The 23370-nt window shown below is 56.3% G+C and overlaps 2 protein-coding genes across 8 annotated transcripts in view; one reads left to right on the top strand and one right to left on the bottom strand.

Moving 5' to 3' along the window:
* Positions 1-27: 27 nt before the first annotated feature.
* TEX38 (testis expressed 38) lies at positions 28-2583 on the top strand. Of its 3 annotated transcripts, none has more exons than XM_051999793.1 (2): positions 28-1378; positions 2002-2583. In XM_051999793.1, exons 1-2 carry the CDS (start codon positions 1245-1247, stop codon positions 2390-2392), a joined length of 525 nt encoding a protein of 174 aa, XP_051855753.1. In that variant the 5' UTR covers positions 28-1244; the 3' UTR covers positions 2393-2583. The 3 variants fall into 3 exon arrangements, with proteins under 3 accessions (XP_051855753.1, XP_051855751.1, XP_051855752.1); XM_051999791.1 differs by having other exon boundaries at positions 1930-2583; XM_051999792.1 differs by having other exon boundaries at positions 1261-1378; positions 1851-2583.
* A 902-nt stretch (positions 2584-3485) lies between these two features.
* The window catches only part of EFCAB14 (EF-hand calcium binding domain 14), a 30666-nt gene continuing 10781 nt past the window's right edge, over positions 3486-23370 (bottom strand). The window contains exons 4-11 of one of the 5 annotated variants that reach the window (XM_051999784.1): positions 21480-21578; positions 18598-18708; positions 16578-16673; positions 15537-15728; positions 14104-14175; positions 10286-10370; positions 8437-8565; positions 3486-6304 (exon numbers count right to left, since the gene is read on the bottom strand). In XM_051999784.1, the coding sequence (XP_051855744.1) occupies positions 6111-6304; positions 8437-8565; positions 10286-10370; positions 14104-14175; positions 15537-15728; positions 16578-16673; positions 18598-18708; positions 21480-21578 (978 nt within the window). In that variant the 3' untranslated portion in view covers positions 3486-6110. The remainder of the gene's footprint in view (positions 6305-8436; positions 8566-10285; positions 10371-14103; positions 14176-15536; positions 15729-16577; positions 16674-18597; positions 18709-21479; positions 21579-23370) is intronic. The other 4 variants (XM_051999786.1, XM_051999785.1, XM_051999788.1 and 1 more) reach the window with 4 other exon arrangements.

Raw genomic sequence — 23370 nt, 5'->3', positions numbered from 1 at the left:
AGAGAGGAGGGGCCTTGGGATGCTCCGAACCCGGGGACACCTGTAGAATTAGAACTCGAGGCCGACTCCCGGCCCCCGAAGAGTCTTTCCTCGAATGGGAAACTCTCTACCTATCGAGGCAACCCTAGCTCTCCCGCACAGCTGTCTGGCCAGTCCGAGGACCGGCAGCTGGAGTGTAAGGACCTGGGTTTGAATCCTGCCCTGACCCCTGCGCCTTCGGGGAGTTGAGCCTGTTTTCTTATTTCTAAAACGTAGAGGTCAGACTAAATCAGCAAGCATTTATTAAGCGCCGACTGTGCCAGGCACTGCAGGGGATACAGAGAGGGCAAAAACGGGGTCCCTGCCCTCAGGGAGCCCCCGGTCTGACCGGAGAGCACCCTGAGTGCGTGCGCACCAGATGGAGGCGGGCTGGGGAAGGAAAGGAAAGGAGCATCTATGCACGGCCTGCTGTGGGCCCGGGTTTAGAAGAGGGTTGGGCCAGAAGCAGAGGCCCTCGGCGAGGATGACACATGAAAACAGTTTTAGAGGAACTTTTAAAGGGCGTCTTTCCTACAGGAGGAAACGGAGGCTCAGGATCACTCTCAGGTGCCCAGGGAAGCCCCAGGAGGTTTTGTCTGCAGTGTTTCTCACTGATTTTCCTGAAGGCCCTTACGTCCTCCTTCCAGGCCTCTATTTTAGAAGCTTAACTCTGCATTTATTGATGCATTTTCAGGGCATGGGGCTTGGCTCTGCCCGAATCCACTCTGCCTGGGGAGCTCAGAGGCAGGGGGGATAAAACACAGCTACACTTAACAAGGGAGCGCACGGTGGGCTTGGATCTTCAGGCCCTGCTGGGAGCCAAGAGGCTGCTGGACTCTGGTCTCCCAGACAGATGTCCCCAGTATGGGGAAAATGGCAGCTGTCAACAGGAAATCACAAGTTCAAGAAATAGAGGTGGGAAACTGGGCTATTTAAGAGAAGTGAAGGTGCGGGTAGAACCCCCCTGAAACCCGAATGGAAGTTCTTGTCCATTTACTCTCTCATTCTCTTATCCTGGAAACATTTACGAGGCCTATGATGTGAAAAGCATTGTTCTAGGGGGTGGGGGGCAGGGAGGAAGGGGAAGGCTGGAGAGAAGGTACCTTTCTCCCCGTGGAGCCCCAAATGTCTCGGGAGGGCTGTCCCTGCCCTCGCCCCTGCCCTCAGGGATACCCCATCCTCTAGAATGTTCAGATTCTGGAACCTGGCAACCTTGAGGAGCAATAATGCTGGGTTCTGATCTTGTTGGAGGAGGGCGGGACAGAGGCCCTTCCCTTGGAGAGCCTCCTGAGGCTCGCCCAGCACCACCAGCCCTCTGCCCTTATGGACTCCCGAGGAGAACGGCTGAGCATCCCTGGTGGTAGGTGCCTCTTGTCTCCTCCCTCAAGCGAGGAAAAGGCCAAGGCCTCCCACTGCATCCAGGGCCGTCTCCGGTCGTCCCACGATCTGGCCCCGAGCCTGATGGCTCTAGAAAATGGGGGGGAGGGGGGCTGGTGACTGCGCAGCCCTCCCCCACTTCTGTCCAACTCGCCCACATGCCATGGCCCCTCCCTGACGTCAGGGTGCTCTCTGAGAACGGAGGACAAACAGCAGTCAGAGGAGAGCGTGGGGGCCCTGGCATGGGGGCTGAGTGGTGGGAGGGGGGGGCAGTTTCCACCTTGGCCCCGAGGCTCCCTGAGGGCCAGTCTGAGGGTTTTGAGTCCTCAAGTGGGGATTGTGCTTCCTGTGAGTTTCCCAGAGAGGGGGAGGGAGGCTTGCTGGGGGTCAGGTGGGTGGGATGCTTCCATCTCCGGGCGCTGGTTAATGCTAGCCCTATTATCTCCTTTCCCAAGTCTGGCTCCCACTATACTTTGGGGTCTTGGGGCTGTGCTCTGTGGCTACTGGCGGCTGCATGGTCTTTCTCCACTGGAGGAAGAAGGTTCGAAGGGAAGAGCAGGCTCAGGAGTGGGTGGAGGTGATGCAGGCGGCCACCTTCACCTACAGCCCCCTCCTCTACTGGATCAACAAGCGTCGGCAGTACGGCATGAACACCGGAGTCAAGGTGGACCTTCCAGTGTCCAGCCCCAAGCCAGAGGTCCCCAAGCCCCTGACTAGCATCCCGGAAGGAAAGAGTGACGCGCCCCAAGCCAGATTCCTCATGTGCCCGGCCTCTGCGCCACCCTTGGTCTGCTACCCCACCCCAGCGCCCCACAACCCCGTCTTTCAGGAGGTGGCCTTTGCCCCTTCTCTGGGCAACGTGCCCCCCATGGTGAACCACTCGGCCTCTTACCCTTTCGCCGCTTGCCCTCAGAGGAGTGTCCAGTTTCATTCTCTGCCAGCTCTGGCCCGTCGGGACTATTGCTTCAACCCTAAGGGCCTGGCCTATGAGCTATGATGTAGGCATGGGGAGGGGTGTGGGGCAGGGGACCTGGAGGGCCTGCTTTGGACTCACACCCATGCGACGATCTTTTTTCTTAAAGTTCGTGGCTTCTGTCTTCTCAATCGCCTTAGTTGCCCATCCCCAGCCAAATCACCTTTGGCAAACAAGTCTGATATTAGACTTTTAAAATAAATGTTAAAAACAAACCCAACCCACTGGTCTTGGAGATGGAGGGTGGGCTGAGGGCTGTGGCAAACAAAGGAACTGAGCCCGGGACCACGCCTAAGTCGTCATTTGCCCAGTTACAGAGATGACAGATGCGGGAGGCAGCGTCCCTCATCTCGGGGTGAGGGGCAGCCACGGTTACTTCCCTTCAGGGCCTGCTTCCTCGTCGGAAGAGCCAGGACTTGGGTTGGTTCCACAATCTCCAACTTTCCTTCTGGCTCTCAATCTCATGCTCCCAGGGTACCCCGAGACGATGGGCCCAAGCTTCTCCAAGTCATCCTGTTACTGAGACTACTTGTGACCACTTTCCCCCCAGGGGAATATGGCTTCTCCTTCCCCAAGTAGTCAGTACCCGGGATCACAGCAGGTCAGAGCCCTAAACTCAGACCCAAATCAACGATCCTTCCCTCCCTGCTTCTCTCATCCTTTCAGTACATCCTAACTTAGGGTGAAGAGGAGGATTTGCTAGAGGCTTCAGCTGCAATAATAATCATACAACAAAGTTTAACCCTTAAATCTTGGAAAGTTCTTTCCCAGTGGCTGACTGGGAGGGAAGGAAGTGGAGGCAACTCTTATTTTGCCCACTTAGCAAAAGGAGAGAGACAGACAAAGAGAGACAGAGATAGGCGTGAGAACCATGACCCTGTCCCAAGCCCCTGGGAAACCTTTCCATGCTCTCAGGCCTGGCTGCAGACTGTCCTTAATTGTCCCTTCCCAGACCAAACTCCTCTGCCAATGTGCTGGGTCTCTTCCCCACTTTTTTTCACGTGGTGCTTCTGTTCCACTCATCTCGCCCCCCCCCCCCCCCATCTCCCAGAAGGAAGCCTTTTCCTCTCTGCTGTATCCCTTGACCCACATCAATAAGCTTTAATCACAGACACAATCAGAAAAAAAGAGGAAATTTTTATTTAGAGAAATTCAAACTTGTTACATGTTAATAAAGTGCAAAGCTCCTCTCAGGCAGGAGACATCCATCCCCTCTCTGGGTGTGGACCAATCGGGTCCCAGGACAGGACAGATCCACCTATTGCCTCAGGATGAGACAGCGACAAGGTAGATGACCAAGGACAAGATGGCTCATGCTCTACAAAATGTAGTTCAACAGGAGGGTAAGGGAGCATCTCCAGGTGAAGGGTGGGAGAGACAGAGACACGGGTCGGGGAGAAAAGATAAAGGGAGAGAGATGGAGAAGTAGGGGGAAAGACAGAGAAAAACAGGGGGAGCGGAGGAGGGGGAGAGAAAGGGAGATGCAGAGACAGACAGACAGAAATGAGGAGGGAGACAAGAGACAAAGGACCGATGGGGGAGGTCAGCTCCTGATTCAGTCCCTAGACACAGATGCTCTGACCCTGAACTGGGAGGGGCTGGTTCACAGCTAATGAAGAAGGGATCCCCTCTCCCTTAGGTTCTCATTACACCTCCCTCTGATGCCCCGCCCCCACCTCTCCTCTGGGCCACACTCTGGGCACTGGAAGCTGTTGGCCGGTTTTGGGCAAGATCCTGGGGGGCTCCCTGGCCAACTCCCGCCCCCACAACCAGGGAACTGAAAGCAAGAAAGTCCCAGGAGTTAGAGCGGGGCCACAGAGAGCAGGTGAAATGACTGAGGAGCCCAGCAGGGTTGGCTGCTCGGGGCCAGAGAGGCTGGGAGAAAGCCATCCCTGGGAGGGCCGTCCCAGGCCGCTGGGCCTGGAGGAGGCACAGTCACTCGGGCCTCGAGTGCCCGGGCAGCACCGCCAGTCAGTGCGTTGTGCTTCAGGGAGTCAGGCAGGTGCCTCGATCCCGGGACCCTTGGGAGTTGGCCAGCAAAAAAAAACCTCATGACCTGGCTGGCCCCGGCCTAGCCCGTGCCACTGGGATTCCTCCTGAGTAAGCACCTAAACCAAACTTGAAAAGAAACAGACTTTTTAACTAAAATGGCCCAAAGGCTCTCCAAGATCTCCGAACTGCTCTGAAGTTAAAAAGGGCGGCCGGCCCGTCCCCTTCGCTGTTTCACGGAAAAATTTTCAAAAAAAAAATCAAACCAAAAAAACCCTCACAGATGTAGACATAAGCCTCATGGGACAATATATACAGCTCTTAGAGTGGTCAGTTTTATTGCTAGAATTTTATTTGGTTGTTAGAGTACTGACAGGGACAGTTGTACCAAAGAGGGTCACAGGCAAGGCCGGGACAGTGGTCAGCGGATCATGTCCTCCCACTGGGACATGGTGCGGCTGGAGGGGGGATGCAGGGAGAAGCCTTCGTCGCGCAGACTGGACACATTCCCGGGGCGCTGGCCCCCCCGTCCCCCGCTGACCTTTACCTGCCTCGACGGGTTTTGTGAATCTAACTTAAGGATCGCGCCAAAGAACAGCCCCCACTCAAGCAGGGGCGATGCTTTACTGCCAGGCTGCCAAGGGGCCAACAGCCAAACCCCGCTAAATAAAGGCGTTTGCCCCATGACTTCTCCGGCTCCCTGTCCCCACAGATGACTCTGCAGAGGCTTCCTCCTCAGACGCTTCCGGACGTGGCTGGAGCTGATTGCCCCGAACGCCCACCACCAGCCCCACTGTGGGGGGGAGGAGAAAGAAAGCTATTGCACTTGCTAAGATTCTGGAGTTTTCTGGCCTCTTGTGTCATGCAAGGGCCCGGCATGTCTGACATTTCATTTTCACTCTGTTGCCCATGGAAACCTCCCGGGGGAGGCTCTGACACTGGCTGGCGGCCCCGGTGACCAAGCAGAGACCACACGGAGGGGATGAGTCTGTGTCTGTCCCATCGGCGGGAGGAGGGGGCAGGCAGGGAGGGAAAGGCAACATCTCAGGAAGAGGAGAAGCCACAAAAGCTGGGCTCCAGGGTTTCACACCATCCTTTCCTGCAAACACTTTAGCTAAGCTCGACAACCTGAAGAGCCTCCAACGAGGTTGGAGGGGCCCACGAGGCCCTTTTTCTGACCTGCTGGTCAGGACGGAGATGGGAGCGGGGTGACAGCTTAGTGAGAAAACCCCGGAGAGGCAGCAGCCCTCCCGCCTGAGTCCTGCGTGAAGGGTCTGGACACCAGTGGCCGATGCAGAACTGTTTTCTCACATCTCCCCAATGCGCATAATTCCCCGTTCAATGTCAACTGATAAATGCTTGGAAAAGGCCTCTCTTGGACAGAAAAGACAAGATTTTTCTGGGTTTCTATAAAGTGCAGCTAATTTAAGGCAAATTTATGTAAAATAGAAAATAGGGGTTTCTCTCTATGTACACGGTTTTCAGTTTAAAGACATGGTCTTGCCTCTTGAGAGGGACCGGAGTTAGGAAGACTCCCTGGATTGGCGGGCGTTTCAAAAGCGACGTTCCGTGGGTGCCCTGAAAGCAGTTACTTTCCAGAAGGAAATGTTCTCCTCTTTAAAAAAATAACCGTTATCTAGATTCTCCAAATGAGGGGGGCTACGCAGCTTTCACGACGCGGGGGCTGCTGGGCTGAGGGAGGGCTGACGCGGCAGGCGATGGCTAGCTGAAGGCCGGGGCTGGGCTCCCAATTCTAATTCTGCTCCATGTGCTCAATGCCTAAAGCCAGTCTCAGCTCCGGAAAGGAGTACGTCCCATCTCTGTCCACATCAAACTCTGCCATGCTCTGGGCAGGTGGGAGGGCAGAGCCAAGCAGGTTCCGGAGATCCTGGTAGGAGAGCTTTCCCTCGGGCCCCTGGCCCGTCCTTTGGAACAAATCCAGGAGATCTGTTAAAATAAGGCACTCGGTTATGACCAGTTCACTTCTGGGCAAACTGCGGGGGGGAGCAGCGGCCGTGGGAGAGCAGAGGGGCCTGTGCGGCTCCCGCTGTTTCACAGCAGAGAAGCGGGGGCCGTCGGCCAGGGCGCCTCCCTTACCAAAGCCCCACCAAAGGGGGTGGGGGGACAAGACACCAGAGCTCCCTTTTCTTCACCCTGGCTCCCGAGGATGGGGACGCAGGGTTTTACGTTCCCCTTGGCTCAAGTGCCAGTCACTGGCTAAGGTTTGGAGCCAAGCCCGTTTGGTGGAGGCGATGGGGACCGTATGGGCCCCTCTGGGCCCTCTGCCTAGCTCCCTGCACTGGAGGCTTTCCTATCTGCCCAAGGGGAGGAACGAGAAAGCTGCTGGGTCCCTTCAGATGCTGCCAGTGGGACCCTGGGCAATGCCCTTAACCCACCTGCCTCAGTCCCCTCATGTGTAAAACGGAACAAGAACACCTCCCTCACTCACAGGGCTGCTGTGGGGGTCAAAGCAAATATATGTAAAGCTTTTTGTGTCTCCCCCCCCCCGCCCCAGTTGCCCAAGCCTGGCAGCGTGCTTCCTGGCAGGCAGAAGGGGCGGGAACGGGCCCAGTGATTCCCAAACGAATCCCACTTCGTTCCAGATCTCAATGCAAAGTGAGGATGCGGGTCCAGAGCCCTTCTCCGGAAACGCGGACCACACTGCCCACTGGCACAGCAAGAGCAGGGACCCCCATCCAAAAGACCAAGCGCCCTGGGTGGGCTGGTTCCAACTGGGAGCAATGGGAGGACACTGGAGGAAGGCAGAAGGCAGAGGCCCCAGAAATAGAGAGGCCAGCCTCGGGAGGGAGCGAGTCCCCTGACACGGAGCATCTTCCAGAGGCCGCAGCTCCCTTAGATCCCCGAAGCTGGTGAAGCTAGCCCAGAGCTGACGCTTCTCACCCACACTCATCAACAACTGGGGTGATGTTGCATGTTCCCCCTTTTTATCCCTGTCCGCCAGCAGGAGGCTCTTCCCACTGGGCTGGCGGATGTAGGCTTGACGTCTGCCCCGGGGGGGGGGGGTGCTGGGACCGAGAGAGCCCCCTGAGCTCTGTCCCCTGCACTGTGGACACAGAGAGGCCTCCTAGGCCTGGCTGTCCGGCCCCCTTCGCCCACCAGTGAGTCCTTTCCTGGCTCTCTGGGGACAGATGGAGCTTCATCCCTATCCACTGTGTCCCCCAGCCCCTCCTGCCCCTTTTGTGGTGTCTTTTCCTAGACTGGAGGTTCCCAGGGGGCAGGGACTGGGGCTTTTTGCTCTTGTGGTGTCTCTAGCACTTAGCACAAAGCCCAGCACCGAAAAAAACTTTTAAAATGCCCACTGCCTGCCAGCTAGATGAGTGGGTAACACAAAAGACTCATATAACCGATGCAATGGGAGTAACTGTAGTCTCACACTTGGGTCCTTCCCAAGGCAAGGAGGTGACAGGGAGGTCCAGCTAGAGAGCAGCTGTTCTGGAAAGGACCTGGGGGTCAGAGTGGACCACAAGCTCAGGGAGTGACCAGGATGGGGGTAGCTTTAAAGCTCGTGGAATCCTGGGCTGCATCAAGAGCCGTGTGGTGGTGAGGACAAGCGGGAGCCACTGCTCTCCTGGGCAGGACTCTGGAGGAAGGCATCCTCTTCTGGGCAACACGGTTTGGGAAGGACACTGACCGGCTGGAGTGTCCTGAGGAGGAGGAAGGGACCTCAGAGGCCGCCCAGCTCCCACAGAAAGCTTCCACAGCAGCAGAATTTGATCCCAGGTGCTCTGATGTCTGAGCCAAGCTCTTTCCACTGAACCACGCTGCCCCTCAGCGGGCAGAATAGGAACGAGGAGAGGGTTAAAGGCCTGAGAGGAGGTTCTTTAACCCACAGTGAGAGCTTCCAGAGGTAGCGGTTCCCTCGGCCTACAGGCCCCTGAGCCAGCTCCGAGGCTCCAAGGAGCCGGAGTTGGGAGTCCCAAAGTGGATCTGAATCTAGGTCCTCTGACAGGACTGTTCCAAGGCTCCCCTGAGATCCCTTCATAAACTCCTGACCAACTGCAAAGGGCAGTTTCAGCCCCCTCCTTACCCCCACTCTGCCCTCGCCTCCCCCCACTCACCTGCCAGGCTGGAAATTTCGGGGATGATGACGGGTTTCAGGTGTTTAGCCGCCTCTACCTGGTTTCCAAGCGATCGTGAGGAAATTCTGGAGAACATCGCTGGCTCTGAAGCAGCGCTCTGCTTTTTCTCTGTAACACACACAGGAGGATTAAGCCGGCATGAAGGGCCCCCTCTGAAGTCACCTGCAAATGGAGGTGCGGCAGCAAGCAGGGCACCGAAGGGCACATGCCTACGGCTGGGCTGGATCAGAAGGGCCAAAAGGGCTCCGAGGGTCGGGGGCACAGTGACCCCGGCCTTCATCCTGCTTCCTGCCTCCCCTGGGGTTAGGGAACCCTAGGCACAGCGACTTGGGGAGCGGGGAGAAGAGCTCCGAAGGATGCTGGCGTGGGGGGGGGGGGGCTGCCGCTGCCTGTGGCGTGTGGGTAAGGGACAGCCGGATAGAGCTTTCCAGGTGCCGGCTGACAGTCGGCCTCCATCCTGAAGCCCACTGTGAAAAGGTTCCTTAAGAACAAGCCGCCAGACGGATGGCCCTTTTCTGGACAGGGAGTAAAGGCTGTATTAGGGCACCTGGCAAAGGTCTCCCGATAGTCTCTCCTGGAGGCAGGATCAAGGAGAGCACAATCTGGTGGATTTGGAAGCTACCAAGGGACTGGGCCCAAAGAATAGGACTGACGATGTTGGGGGAGTACAACTGCATCCCAAGACCAGCGCTTCCCGAGGGCTCCTCCTCAGGTCCCTTTGCTCCCGATGCTCCCCCCCCCCCCCCAATTCTCCTTGGGCTTCCTTCCCTGATCTTCATCAACACCAAGTGCACTAAGCCCGGGTGACACCCGAGGCGCTGGCCTGGGCCCTCTTTTCTGACCACAACCTCTCACTGTTGCCCTCACATTGATGATCTCCTCAGGCCCCATGGATTTAATTATTATTACTATTTATTTAATACTTTTTTTTTTTTTTGCAAATAGCAAGCATTTATTTTTCTCCCTTCTACAACTCTGCCCCTTCCCCATGGGGGGAACTCCCCCTCCCCCCAAATAAACACAATCAGGCAAAACAAATTGCCTCACTGGCCAATGGCCAACGTGATTTCACTCGGAGGCTGGCATGCCCACTTCTTGGCTGCCCACCTCTCGGCTCCCTGTTGCCCACCAAATCCAACACAAAATACAGTTAGACACTTAAAACCGTACACAGCTGGGCCTCGGCTTCTCTCCAGACTTGTTCAGCCTCCCCCCCCCCCATTTTCTCATTTACTCTGCAGTCACGTTCACCCTTGCTGTCCCCCCTGATGGCACGGGAGCTGTTTCACATACATCTCTAACCCCCAGCAGGCTGATGACAAGGGTGGCAGGGTCCTTGGGCTGTAGTTCCCTCCTCTATAAAAGGGCCAAGAGTCCCTTGCACTCTCAGAGAGGGGCTGGGAAGTCTCATATGGATCTAAGTGCTGAGCATGAGCTAGGGCTTGGGGGGAGTGACAAACATGCTGGTGACATGGGCAACGGGGAGTCAGCTAGGAAGCTGGCAGGAGCAGCCATCACTGCACATGCTCATAGGGCCAGAAGGCTGAATGGCACCAGAAAAACCTACTTCTGTCTCTCCTCAGGGCTCTCAGGTCCAACCCGTGGGCAGAGTCTGAGGGGCCTTCCCGGAGAACAAAACTGTGTGGCCCCTGAAGCTCCCCGGGCATTTATGGAGATGCCAGCTTTACAAGAAAAGCAGAAGGAGTCTCATCCCCAGAAGCTCTGAAGGACGGGGTTGGGCAGGACGGAGCACTGGGGAGCCCCCAAGCCCAGAACTCTCCCTAGTCCTTTGAGGAAGGAAGCCCTCAGAGTTGGAGAGCTCACCCACCTTCCTTGGAGGCCTCCGGCTTGCTTGTGAGAGCAGTGATCAGCTGGAGCTTCTCCCTCAGCTTAGAGACTGAACTTTCTTCTTTCTGTTCCAAAAAAGACCAAAACAGGGTTGTGGGAATAAGTGACCAGAGCCTCGGAGGCCATAATGGCAGCTCTCAGAACCTGAAAGGAGATCCACCTGTCCCAAGGAGGGCATCACTCAGCTAACACGCCACGCCCACAGCACACGCACAGACACGTGGTCACACCTCCGCACAATGAGTTCTGCTCAAGAACTTTGCTTGGTACTTCCCAGACCAGGCTGTGGTCCTGGACACTTTGCATCTTTATCAAGCAGAGACACCCCGCGCCTCCTGCCTCTCTCCCATCATCCCCTAACCCTCACAATAACCTGGATGTGAAAGGGTCCATCTGTAACCTGTTAGGGGCCATGTGCACACAAGGTCTGTTGACATTAGGAGAGTCCATGTCTGGGCTGAGATAGACATGGATCTCAAAGGGACCCGTTGGGCTCTCCTGGAGGAAGGCATTCCTGGCAACGAGCAGACTGCGTCCAGCTGCCATCCAAATTCGCTCTCCCCAGCCCCTTCACCACCCCCTGGGGGTCCCCCAAGTTCTCTTGGCCCTGGGGGCAGCAGGACTCCGGGGCTGTGCTCAGGTACCTCTCAGCCTGCCTTTCCATTCCTGACAAGTCCTCCTTTGTACTTCCTGCTCTGCGGGGCGTGCCCCACTGGGGGCTTCTCCACTGCCAGGGCTTCTGCAGAAGCACCAGGGAGGCAGATTTTGTTCTCAGGAAGGAGACGGGGTCTTTGGTTCTCGGGTCTGCTTCCATGTCAGTCCCCAAGTGCCCTGCATCCTCTGGGTTTCTTCTCTGGTGACATCCGCTTCCACGGGGGCCTCTCTCAAGCTCCTGGGGAGCCAGCTCTGCATGATGCCTCTTGCACCGCCAGCCACTTCTCTGTCCTGAACCAGGTTCCACAGCCAACTAGCATTTCCTGCCTCATCTGCAGTCAAACTCTGTGTCCAAGAGCCGCCATCTTTGCTCTCCAACATGCCCCTTTCCCTCATTTCCGGTTATGGCTGAGGACTCCACCATACTCCGAGTCACCTTGATGCTTCTTCCCTGACCCGGTTAGCAGTAACTCTGCGGGCTCTGCCCCCCTTTCTCCCACTTGTCCCAAGCTCTTCATTTCTGCAGCTACCATTCCCCCATCCCTACTCAGGCCATCATCTGTCACCAGTCTTCTGACTGGCCTCTGCCCTCTCATCTGCCTCCCATCCAGCCACCATCATATTCCTAAAGCAGAGGTCAGCTTACTGGGCACATCCACACACAAGCTGGCTGCTTTGCCCCCTTCTCCCCCCCCCCCAATTCCCTCTGGTCTGGTCTTCTTGCTGCTTCTCGCACACAGCACTCCAGCTCCTACCTATCTGTCTCTGAAATGCACTCTTCTTCCCCTCCAGTGCCTGGCTCATTAACATATGAGCTGTTTAAGGGCAGATGTACTTTGCCTTTTTTGTATCCCCAGCAGAGCATAGTGCCTAGTACACAGTATGTGCTTAATAACTGCTCTCTGTAGACTCCCCAAAAGAGTAACCCCTGAGAAGTCTTTGCTGAGCCCCTCAAGTACCAATGCCTCACCTCCATATTAGTCTATGCTTACACTTTTGCATGTTGTTGAGAACATCCCTACTTTTGTAGGTTTAGTTCTTAGAATACAGTCAGAGCTTAATAAATGCTTGTTTACTCCTACTATGCCCCCTTCTCTCAAATGATGGATTTCTGGTCCAATTCCTTTTCCATTTATAGTAGATGAACAACTACACATAAACACTGATGGACACTGATCCATTTTTGCCCTCTAAATACACACCAGAGTCTAGAACACAGACATTATTCATCTAGTTGATTTTTCCTGTGTGGAAAGTTAGTCCATGTTTCTCCAAGATTATGGATTTCATTTTGGAGGCCATCTGAGAAGAGGAGCTTCATCTTCTTGGTCCTTGGGACTCTGTAAGGGATCTTCTCCACAAAACACCTTAAGCAAGCCTGGGTTCTTACACAGGATCCTTTCTGTAATGTCGATTTAAGATTCTAATAAAATGTTGCTACATACAGGGAAAAATCGCTTAATTGACTCGACTGAATTGAAGTCAAAATTGAAGTTTGTAATGATCAAACGCTGAGTGAAGTGGGAGCTTGTCTGCTCTATAAAGCTGTGGTCTCCATGAAAGCCAAATTTAGAGTGGAAAATGTTGGTCAGCACTCTCCTGGCGAGAGGCCCCAGGTATCTTCCTCCTGAGAGATGATTCCTCCTGACTTCCAGCATGACTTCTAGCACACACGGCCTCTGGACACATTTGGGCCACATGAGTAGCTTTTTCCCTCTGTGCTCTCAGTTTCCTTCCTTAAGCATTTATTAAGCACTTACAATGGCCAAACCTTCCCTTCCTCCTTCCCTCCCTATGTGCTATGAAGTATACATTAAAACTGGTTACTCTCTGGGCTGGATGAACTCCAAGAGGGCAAGGCCCTAAAAGGGCTTATTGCAGAAGTACAGAGGACGCCCTAAATCTTGCAGGACCTGATTTCCATCCACCTTGATCATGGGCATGAGGTGCTTCAGCTCCTCTGGGGCCAGAGTAAAGTGGAACACCAGGATGTTTTTCAGACAGTGGAAGGGATCATGCTCTAGAGCGTGGACTAGCCACCTGAGGATGACCTGGCCTAGGACTTCCTGTATCTCTCGGGCAGCAGAACCTTGGTCTGAGAAGCCCAGAAGGCTGAAGGCCGTCACGTGTAGCCCCTGCTAGTGGCGGTGAGTGAATGTCTCATTCTGGGCCAGGGGAAGGCGGCGTGGAAGGCCAAACTGGCTGGGCCGAGAGTGCCATCATTCTGGTGACGGTTGAAGTTGGCGAGCTCGCTACCTCCAGCAACTTCCAAGACTCTTGTAGCAGATGGGATCAGAGGGCAGTGACCACCAGGGTTCTTGGCAGAGGATCTCACCCCGCTTGGAAGCCCCAGGGGCAGGGCGTCTCAGGAAGGGCTTGGAGGTCGCCCACACCTCCCCAACCTTGCCCAGTTCTTTGAGGCCTCTCCCCCCCACTGCCCAGCAGGTGCCCAGCCCAGGACAGGCACCTTCAATGTCCAGTCTGCAGCCTGGACTCCTCCACAGCCTTCCCTCTCTGCTGCATCGCCACCCTCCCCCCGCCTCGATGCCTTCGATGGCAGCACTCCTCTCCTGGGCAGCAAACAGCTGATGATGAGCAGATTCCTTCTGCCCTTGCAGATTCGTCCTTCATTGCACTTAGACAAGCACAACGCAGGGAACGGCCAATTGCTCCCTAATTCAGGCAAAGGCATCCTGGGCTTCAGAGGAGCAAGAGTGGTCGCCTTCCCAAGCGGGGGGGAAGGGGAGGCCTCTGTGTCCATGTCGGTGTAGACAGAGGGAGAGAAGCCGAGGGAAAGGGCAACAGAAGCCGAGTCCGGAAGCTTTCCAGCACCAGGACCCGATTTCAGACACAGGATTCTCGGCACAGACCCCTCCATGGCTGCCTTCAAGGCGCATTCATCCACATTCGTTCCCTCTGAACTCCCCAAATGGACAGAGTGCGTCTGAGGTCTCTGACCGCTTTTTGGGAAGACCAGCAGAAGGAACGGGTGGAGGACTGCGGGAAGCTGGTGTGTGAGCATGCACATTAAGGTGAGATGACATGGTTTCAGAGGCCTTCACGGACTGCTGTAATGGAGGATGGGGCAGAGCCGTTGCCCGGGGAAGGTCTGGTGCTGCCTGCCTGTTTCCTTTTCTCCCTTACCTTTAGGATCTGAGCTTGTTCCCCATCTGTCCTATGAGAGTCTCTTTTCAGAGAAGAAGCTCCATCAGTCATCTTGAACATGAAGAGAGGGAGAAGGGGGAAGGACAGAGGTAGAAGACGGGGGAGAGGAGAGAGAGGTGGAGAAGGAGAATGAGGAGGAGAAATTTCTGTAAGACAAACATCAAAGCCTCCCAAACATCGTGCCCTTTTGAATCTCAGCTACGTAACCAGAAGGCTGGAGAACTCGTTATGTGGATAGCAGGGGTAAGAGGAGAGTGGGAGGAGAAAAGGAGCAAGGCCACAAGGAAGCCTGTAACAGGGGCAGCTTCCACGGGAGTCTGAAAAACTCCACTTTGTTTTAAAGGTGGGCTGTGCAGCTGGGCCCCATTACCAAACCTCTATGGGATATACCAAGGCCCAGAGAACACAATACCCAGGATGCCTTGAGGAGTCCCAAGGGGAGCCTCTTTATCTTCCCTGCTCTATCTGATGGACAGAAGTGGGTACCTGGGTACCCCCAAATTCACAGAGGAAGAGGAGCCTGATTAGGCCACTGGCCAAGCCTGGGTGCTGCAGGAAAGGGCATGTCTGTGGAGTTTCCTGAAAGCCATGGGCCTGCTGCAGAACCATGTACATGCGGGTGACGAGAGGGGGACACACTGATGACAACATTGAACCTAGCACAACATATGCCCTAGGATGAAGACAACATGGTGCACTAGGAGGAGGCCAGTCTTAGAAGAGCATAGTAACTAGCTGTCTGTCCCCGGTTTTCTGCTCTGTAGAATGGGAAGGATGGGACACGGCCCTCTGGCCTCCCAGGGATGGGATCAGGAAGCTCATTCCACCTTAAGACTGCAGTCCTCTCAGAAGGGAGGCACAGTGGAGAGGAGGGGGACCAGGACCTGCCGCTGAGAGCTTTCCGGGCTTCTTGGACCCTGGGCAGCTCCCTGGGTGGGCACTGCCCTGGTGACTCTGGCGGTCAGACACGGAGTGCCGACAGTCGCCTTCCTACCTCAGTGCCATGAACACCCCTTTGGTCCCCGAGGGGAGGAAGTCTGAGTTCTGGGCCCCAGTTTCCTCACTGGCAAACACGCTTCCTCCTAGTTCTAAATCCAAACAAAGTCTAGGGAATGGTTAAGACTTCTAGCCTTCCACCCTCTGCCCACGCCAGGCAGGAGCCCAGACTGAGGAGCACAAGGGGCAGGCTGGCGTCTTCCACCTTAGGGCCTACGTGGGGGCCTTTTCTCCTGTTCCACCCACTTCAGCACATCACGAGACCTGATGAGACCATGGATGGGAAGCGCCGTGCGCCTGCCACGCTCGAGTGACCATCTCATCTGGGAGAAGCCCGTGGGCAGCCACGCGGACACGGCACACGGCGGGGGCAGAGCACGTGACGTAGGGGGTCACGGGGCCCAGGACGTTCTTACCATGGTGAAGGACAGGTTGTCTCTCTTCCCTAACTTGTTCAGAGCCGCCAGTCCGCTTTCTACCGAGCTGACTCTCTGGGTCAGATTCCTGACTGTCCCGTCCATCCCCAGAAGCTTGAGGTCATTCTGCCTCTGATACCCCACGAGGGTACTGCTGACCTCTTCTAAGGAGCTCTGAAGGTGGAGCACGTCCTAGAGCAGAAACAGAGCATGCTTCGGACTCCGTGCGGCTGAGGAACCTCCCTGGAGGCCGTGGCCGGGGCCGCCCGCCCTTCCCCTGGCTCTGGCCCGGCTCCTCTCGCCAGGTGGCTCTGACCAGGGAAGAGGCTCATTTGTAAGTCCTTGGAGCCCGGGGAGCAGAGTGCCTGGGAACAGATTTCTCAGCGTCTGCCCCACCTGCTGGTGGGCGGCAAAGCTCGCAGGCTCATGAAGAGGCCACGGGTGTTAATTTATGGGAACGATCCCACCCTAGGAATGAGAATAATCACTGAACCGGACATGGAACACCCTGTGATAAGCTGTGCGTTATTTAGCACAAGAGCCAACGTTTTTATGGACAGCCTCTGGTACTGCTTGCTATTTGTGAGATGGGCAGTCTAGGCTTAAGAATACATTGAAACCAAAAAAAAAGAAAAGAAAAGAAAAGAAAAGAAAGGAAAAAGAAAGGAAAAAAAAATACACTGAATCGGAGGATGTGACTGTATCTAATGAGCAGACCGGCCTTTCCCTTGGGTTCTGAACCCAACATTTGTCAGATTTCTTTCCTCAGCCCATTGCCAGCCTCAGCTTTTTTTAAAATAACTCAAAGTTCTAGAGAGGCCCGAGTTAACTTTGCCTCACGCTGGAAGCTCCGATTTCTGAATGGGCCCGTCCGTCGTCCTGCTCGAGTTGTTAAGCACAACAAACCCCTTTCATTTGTGGTGGCGATTCCAGGGCACCCTCCGACGCCTGCCCCGCGCCCGAAAGGAAAAGGTCCTCGGCTTGCGGGCCGAGGCCGGCCCGGCGCCACCGACGGGACCCACAGGGAGGCGCAACAAGTACCTGCTGCAAGCTCTCTCTCAGGTTTTTCCTGCCCAGGTCTGGGGCCGCAGAGGGTGAGGGAGTGACCGTCCCGCTCTCTTTCGAGAGGTGTTGGATCTATTAGGAGGGACGAGAAGAGAGAAGCCACGACTGAAGCCGTATCGTCACGGCTCTCCCCGGACACCGCAGGGGGGCAGCCCAACAGCAGCACGCCCCATGCCCAGGCTGGGCACTGGACCTCACTCATTCCTCTCTAGTCAAAGGGGGCACTGTGCCAGGCCTTGTGCCCAGGGCTAGGGGCACAGAGACCTTGCCTTCCAGGAGCACCCAGATGCCCAGCCCTGCCATGCTCTCCCCATTCTGAGCTTCTGCTCACAACCCGAAAGCAAGCAAGGACTGGGAATCAGGAGAAGCTGGGCGCACATGGAGCCACCACTTGGTCTGGAGAAGCCCGGCCTCCTCCGGCTCAGAACCCTGCCCCTCCAGCCCACTTTTCAGTCCCAGCTTGGGCCTTGCCCACCCTAGGCAGCCATGGGTGGGGGTGGGGCATCCCCGCTCCCTCCCCTCCCTAACCCGCCTCCTCTCGGGCCCTGCGCCAGGCTCAGTCCACACCTAGGCCTGAGTCAATGTTTACTGTTCCCGGGGCAGCACCTCATGCCATTGCTTAACCTCTGTCCCCGAACCAGCTGTGCGATCTCCGGGTCCCCGGGGCTCCAGCTTCTCTGTGCGCCCCCTCTCCCAGCCCAGGCCCCTCTCTGCAAGCACCGGCACCCTGGGGATCCATCACCCCTCCCTCCTTCAGGGCCGGGAGAAAGGAGGGATGGCCAGGCAGGTCCAAGATGGAGAGACTAAATTATTACAACACACCCGGCAGCAGCCAGTGGATTCCGAAATCTGGGGCTCTCTGTGGGGCATTCGTTCGGCCTCTGCTTTGATAAGGATAATGAAGTCAGGGTTTCAGAGAGACGTGGCTGAGGGCCTGCCTGGAGGAGGTGGCCGAGGCCCCCAGGACACCAAAGAACCCGCCACTGACTCCTCTGCGAGGGAAGAGCCGGGGGCATTGTGGGGCAAGCCCCTTTCTGGTCTGTCTCATGAGCCTCCTCAAAAGGGAGAGAGAAGCTGAGTGGGGTTTGGGGACAGACGATGTCTGCAGGGAGTTTACTGCAGTCAAGCGGGGTGGGGGGGGGCAAGTGCTGGGAGATGGGGGGCTGGGGATTCCGGGCTGGGCAGAGGGGAGCGCGCTGGGCCCGGAGGCAGGGAGACCCTTATTAGCCAGTCACTTAACAGATGCCTGCCTTAGTTTCCTCAACTGTACAGTGAGATAACGACCGCAGCTGCCCCGAGGATTAGAGGATGCGAAGTCCTCAGCAGTGTCTGGCTCACACACTTGGTGCTAAGTAAGTGTCTCTTCCTTCTCGCCTTCCTCCTTTTGCCATTCTACGCTTGTCCTTTGGACCATCCTCCAGTTCTCCCTCCCCCAGTTTCTGCTTTCCTGTGGTTTATGGGCACAGCACATCCCAAGCCCAGCTCTGAGCCTCGGTCTCAACATGTTCAGTGTCACGATCACCCCTTCAGCCTTCGAGGACGACATTTTGCAAAGCTTCAGGTGGTACAGGAATGGGAGCTTTCCCTGGCGCTTCCTAACCACCCTGGCTCTCAGCAGCAGGCCCTCTCCATGACCCCTCCTGCACTGGGCACTGGGCTGGCCCACCCGGCCTCCCAGCCCCATGCAGGGTGACGACCCTGGGACAGCGTGACCCCCGGTAGCCAAGGCTGCCCCTTTCCCCTTCCTCCCAACCTCAGGTGGGCCACTGGCACTCGCCGGGATCCTATCTGTGGGCGCCTGCTCCGTGGGGCTTAATCAGGGATCTAGGCGTGCTCTGGACAGAGCCCGACGCTCCTGCGGGAATGGGGAGGGTGCCGGCCTCCTGGTTTGGCTGAGAGGCCGGCTCTGAGGGCAGGCAGCGTGGCCGATACGGAGACTGACCGGAGGGCCGGGCCGGGAGGGCTGCCCGCCTCCGCTGGGGCAGGATTTCCTTACCAGGTCACTCTGCAGGGTCTCGATGGTTTTCTTGTGCTCATCCACTGTTTTCTGTACGGCCTCCACAGCCAGACGGACGCTGTTTAAGGTGCTCCCGATGGAGGCCACGCTCTGAAGAGAGAGGCCCAGGGAGTGAGGTCACAAGCAGAGTAAACCCCACAGAGACCCCAGAGTTCAGCCTCCCACAGATGGCAGGAAATCATGAGCATCGAGCGATGTCTCGGGCTTTCCGACCCCTGAAGAGAGCAGGGAGCAGGGGCTTTTCTCCAGGAAAGACGAACTCAATTGTCTAACCCGAGGAGGTCACTTCTTCCTTTAGGAACGAGGGCCTTGGACTCTCAGGCTCCTTGCTGCTCCAAATCTATGATGTCAACTTATCAATTACTACGTGGCTCTTTGAAGCCAGGCGCTGCCGGAGGATCACGGGCACGGCCCACTACCATTGCCAACCAGCTGGACAGAGCTCAGCCTGATAGTGGGTCCTCAGGGAAGAAGCTGCCCTTGGTCATCCCTGCCCGTGCCAGCCCTGGCACCCACCTCTAAAGGAGTCGGGAAGTCAGACACTTCCAGCTGGTGGCCCTGGACAAGTGACCTCTGGATGCCTCAGCTTTGCCTCAAATGTAAATTGGGGACCACAAGCAGCACAGACCTCACAGCATGGCTGGGGAATACGTGCAGGGATGATAGCTTGTGGCTGATTTTGTTGTTCAACTGGGTCTGACTCTCCATGACCCCATTGGGGGTTTTCTTAGTAGAGATACTGGAGGGACTTGCCATTTCCTTCTCCAGTTCCTTTTACAAATGAGGAAACTGAGGCAGACAGAGTGAAGTGACCGGCCCAGACTCTCCCTGCTGGACGAGTCCAGGGGAGATGAGGCTTCCCAGCTCAGGAGCTACTTGGCTGTGGCTGGTTTAGCCAAGGACAAGGGTTTCAGGAGGGAGTCCTGTTAAAACCCTGTGTGGGCACCATCCCTACTTGATGGCTGGGCATATCTGCAGGAAGGACCCAGTGCCCGGATCAGAGAGTGCCCAGGGGTGCAGGAGCCCGGGGCCAGGGAAGCGTCAATATGGATCCTGAGGGTGCGTGGCTGCACAAGCCTTCCCTGCCTGCTCTGCACCCCCAGAATTCCCAAGCCTCGGCTTCTCCCCCAAACTTCCCTCTCGTGGCTGGAGAGCAGGAGGTAGGACTCCTTTTCCTGGTGCTCTGAGGAAGGGGTAGCAATGGCATTGAGCAGAGGTTTGGTCAGAAAGAACTAGAGTTTCATGGATTGAATTCATCCATTCACTCATCTTCATCAAACAGGGCCACAGTTGGCCAACGTGCCCATTGTGCCAGGCTCTCTGCCAAGCACTGAGTATACAAATAAAGACAAAAAAGACAAGTGCCCGTGCTCAGGAAGCCTGCAGTCTAGCATTGGTGAGCCCGAGGCCGGATAACCTGGATAGCCTCGGAAGACCGACACTGCGTCCTACTTCCCTGCCCCGAACTGGTGCAAGAGTGCCTGCTGAGGGACCAGGAGAGGACACCGTCGATGTCTTGGTTCAGAACCCTGCTCTGACAGCGGAACCAGAAAGCCCACAGACCTCCGAGTGCTCAGCCTCTTTCATCGCCATCGGGTATTATCTGAACCTCTGGAGGACTGTCATGGAGCATGATGCGGACCTCGGCCAAAGCCCATGCGGCTCCACCGCGCCTCAGCCTCCCCATCTGCTCCTGGGCGGCCAGGCCCGGCCCATGAAGAATGGTGGAAGCATCCCCAGAAACCCACACAAGTGACTGTCTGTGAGATGGGCCTTTCACCTGCATTCGCCCTCAGGGCCTGACCTCTTGCTAGGAAAATGCCAAAGCAGCTTCTGTCTATGAGAATGTGGCTGCCAGCCGGGCAAAGATAGGGGAAGCAGAAGGGCCAGGGGCTTTGACCCCCCCTCCCCCAACTCCGCTGCTCCTCCCTGCCTTCCTTTCTAGCCCCCGTCACCATCATTCTGAACTCTTATTGCCTGTAAACTGGCTGGCAGCTCTGCTTCCTCTGAGACAAGACCGGGCACTGGATGTGGAGTCAGGGGACCTGGGCTGCTAGTCTAGGCTCTGCCCACTCACTGCCGAGGTGACTGTGGCCAAGGCACTTAAGCCACTCTGTGCCCGTTTCCGTAAATGGATGAGCCGGCTCCTAAAAAAGCCCAGGCTGTTCCCCCATCCTGGAGGGCCTCCCTGCCTCCCTCCTGCCCCTTCGGAAGGTTCTGACACGACTGTCTCTACAAGCTTTCCTTGTCCCCTCAGGGGACACAGGCCCTTATCTGCTGTCCACATACTCGCCAGTCACATCCCATTGGAACAAAGAACAAACCTGGTGTTCAAACATGCCCTGTTCAAAGCTATAATTATCTGCAGAATATGGTGGCTGGTTACAGCCCGATGGCAAGATGCCGTGGAACGAGCTATGTCCGAACTTCTACCTGGCTCCCCTCCCCCTTGCAGACTGTGAGCTCTGGGAAGACCGGGACCGTGTCCTTCTACTTCCCTACCCTTAACTGGTGCAAGAGTGCCTGCTGAGGGACCAGGAGCGGGCAGAGCCTCGGCCAGGCACTGGGTACTAGGCGTGGGGTCAGCTGAGTGCTTGTGCCCTGCAGCCTTTGGGAAATCGCACCGCTGCCATTTCTAGAAGCTCAAGAAGTTGGAAGGTCTCCTTGATGTGCGGTTGGGCGGCTTTCCAATGGATGACCCTCAACCTCCTCAATAAAAATGCCAGAGACGAGAAGCTCGCCCCTACTGGGGGGGGTGACCCTGAGGTGACAGACAGCCAGCAAACCCAAGAGGCAGGAGCTTCCGGTGCCCAGACCGAAGTTTGTGCTGCAAAGCCAGGGCCCAGGCTCACAGCCCTTACCTTCTGAAGGCCCTCCACAGTGGCAGGCAGGCTAATCAAATCTGAAGCCGATTTGATGTTAGCTTTGAGGTGATTCACTGTAGAAGTCAATGAAGCAATCTGAAAAAAAAAAAAAAAAAAGATGGGAAAGCCCCTTTTGGAAATCATGATCTTCTCAAGAATTCCTGGCCTTAGACCCCACTGCCAGGGCCTGCTCTCAGGGGGCACTTGCTCCCTCCTTGGTGGGGCTGCCCAGGCCTGAGAGTTTAGAGGCTGTGGGTCTCTCAGGCTTCCCCCCCAGTCCTTGAGCACAAAGGTGCAGTGGGTCTCCACAGTGCGGCCTCAAGGCAAGGTGGAGATGCGATGCTGGCATAGAATCGCACCCGGGCCATTCGCTGATCTACGTGTGCTCGGTGTCCGGGCGGCCGAAGCCGCCCTTGCACTCCGCAGGAGAAAACTGGAAGTCTAAGGCAATGGGAGCTGCTGACAACACCTTGTGGCTCAAACAAATGTGCCTGCAGGCTGCCAAGGAGCTTCCTGAGCTGAGGGGCAGGCGCTGGGCTCAAAATAAAAGGCAGCGTCCTCTCTGGTCTGTGGGACACCAGATTCCATATGGAGGACGGGGTTCACTTCCAGGCCTTTACTTCAAGAAGGCCGTGAACTAGAACCGATGCAGAGAAGTGCTACCTGGAAGGCTAAGTACTGGCTGAAGGAAGGAGGGACGTTTAGGATGGAGAAGAGAAGACTCTGGTTTGGGGCGTGGAGCCGCAGGAGGAGCCCATATGAAAGCTATTTTCTGGCATCTGAAGGACCGTTACAGAGAAGAGGGATTCATCTTGAATGAATTTGGTTGAATTTGGAGAAAAGATAAAGCTGCAGAGGTGAATTTGGGTCTAGTTAAGGAGACCCTTCCTCTGCTCAGAGCTATGGCTGGGTGGAATGAGCCCTCGGCCCTGGTGTCCCCCGTCTCTGGCCAGGCTAGCACCATGCTTCTGCCCACTCAGGCCTGCCCTTTCAGAATCATGCTCCCCTCCTCCTCCCCTGTTTCTTACGCATCCTCTACACTGACGTGGCCGGCAGCCTGTTAGGGTTCTGGTCCCCCTCTCCTGGAGTTGCAGAGGCTGCCTATTAGCTCCAAGACCAAATACAAAGTACAGGTCTAGCTTTTAAAGCCCCCTCCATGGGCTCCCCTACCTAGTTTCCCATTATTTCTGGTTTAGCCCAAAGGCCCCTTGCTGTTCCTCCCCCACAAGATGCTAACTGGAGCGCTCCCCTCCCCACCCCAGGGCAAACACCAGTGCCTGCACAAAGCCCTTCCGGATGCATCCCGCTGCCCGACCTCCTGGTGGCTAGTGCTCCCCTCTAAGTGTCCATATGCAGTGGATGACAGCGTAGAAGCTTGTGTGTGTGCTGCCTCCCCCTGCAGGTCAGCTCCTTAAACGCAGGGCCCATTTTCCCCTTTGTTTCAGTGGGCTGAAGATGGCTCTGGGGAGACAGGTTCCCACTTTTAGCTATGGGACCAGGGGAAAGTCCCTCCGAGCCTTCATTGCCCCATCAGCAGCCCCTCCCCCTGGGGACGCAGAAGAGCTGAGTCAGGACCAGCCTCTGCCCTTCCTGTTTCCTCTGCCTTCTTTCTCAGGTCTTTCCGAGCAGGGGCTCAGGAGGGACGGGGAGGGAGCTACAACACACTAGGAACAAGTCTGCCTTCGCCAAGCCAGGACAGAACTACTGCCCAAGCGGGCCCGGAGAAAGTCTGGCTGAAGACCCCCCAATGACGATGAGCCCCAACTGCGGGCTGAATGCGGGGGGGACGACCTGAGTGGGACTTGGAGGGAGCAAGACTGGGAGAAACTGAAGGAAGCGGAGTTGGCAAGAAGGAAATCTGGGCCAAGGAGAAACAGGAAGCAGAGGA

The sequence above is a fragment of the Antechinus flavipes genome, chromosome 4 (assembly GCF_016432865.1).
Source record: "Antechinus flavipes isolate AdamAnt ecotype Samford, QLD, Australia chromosome 4, AdamAnt_v2, whole genome shotgun sequence".
Lineage (NCBI taxonomy): Eukaryota > Metazoa > Chordata > Mammalia > Dasyuromorphia > Dasyuridae > Antechinus > Antechinus flavipes.
The sequence above is the reverse complement of the archived record's forward strand: the minus strand, read 5'-3'. Positions and strand labels throughout refer to the sequence as shown.

Coding starts and splice junctions, on each gene's coding strand:
- TEX38 (XM_051999791.1), top strand. CDS start 1,245: ATGCTGGGTTCTGATCTTGTTGGAGGAGGGCGGGACAGAGGCCCTTCC. Junction 1,379..1,929: donor ACGGCTGAGCATCCCTGGTG/GTAGGTGCCTCT, acceptor TCTCCACTGGAG/GAAGAAGGTTCGAAGGGAAG.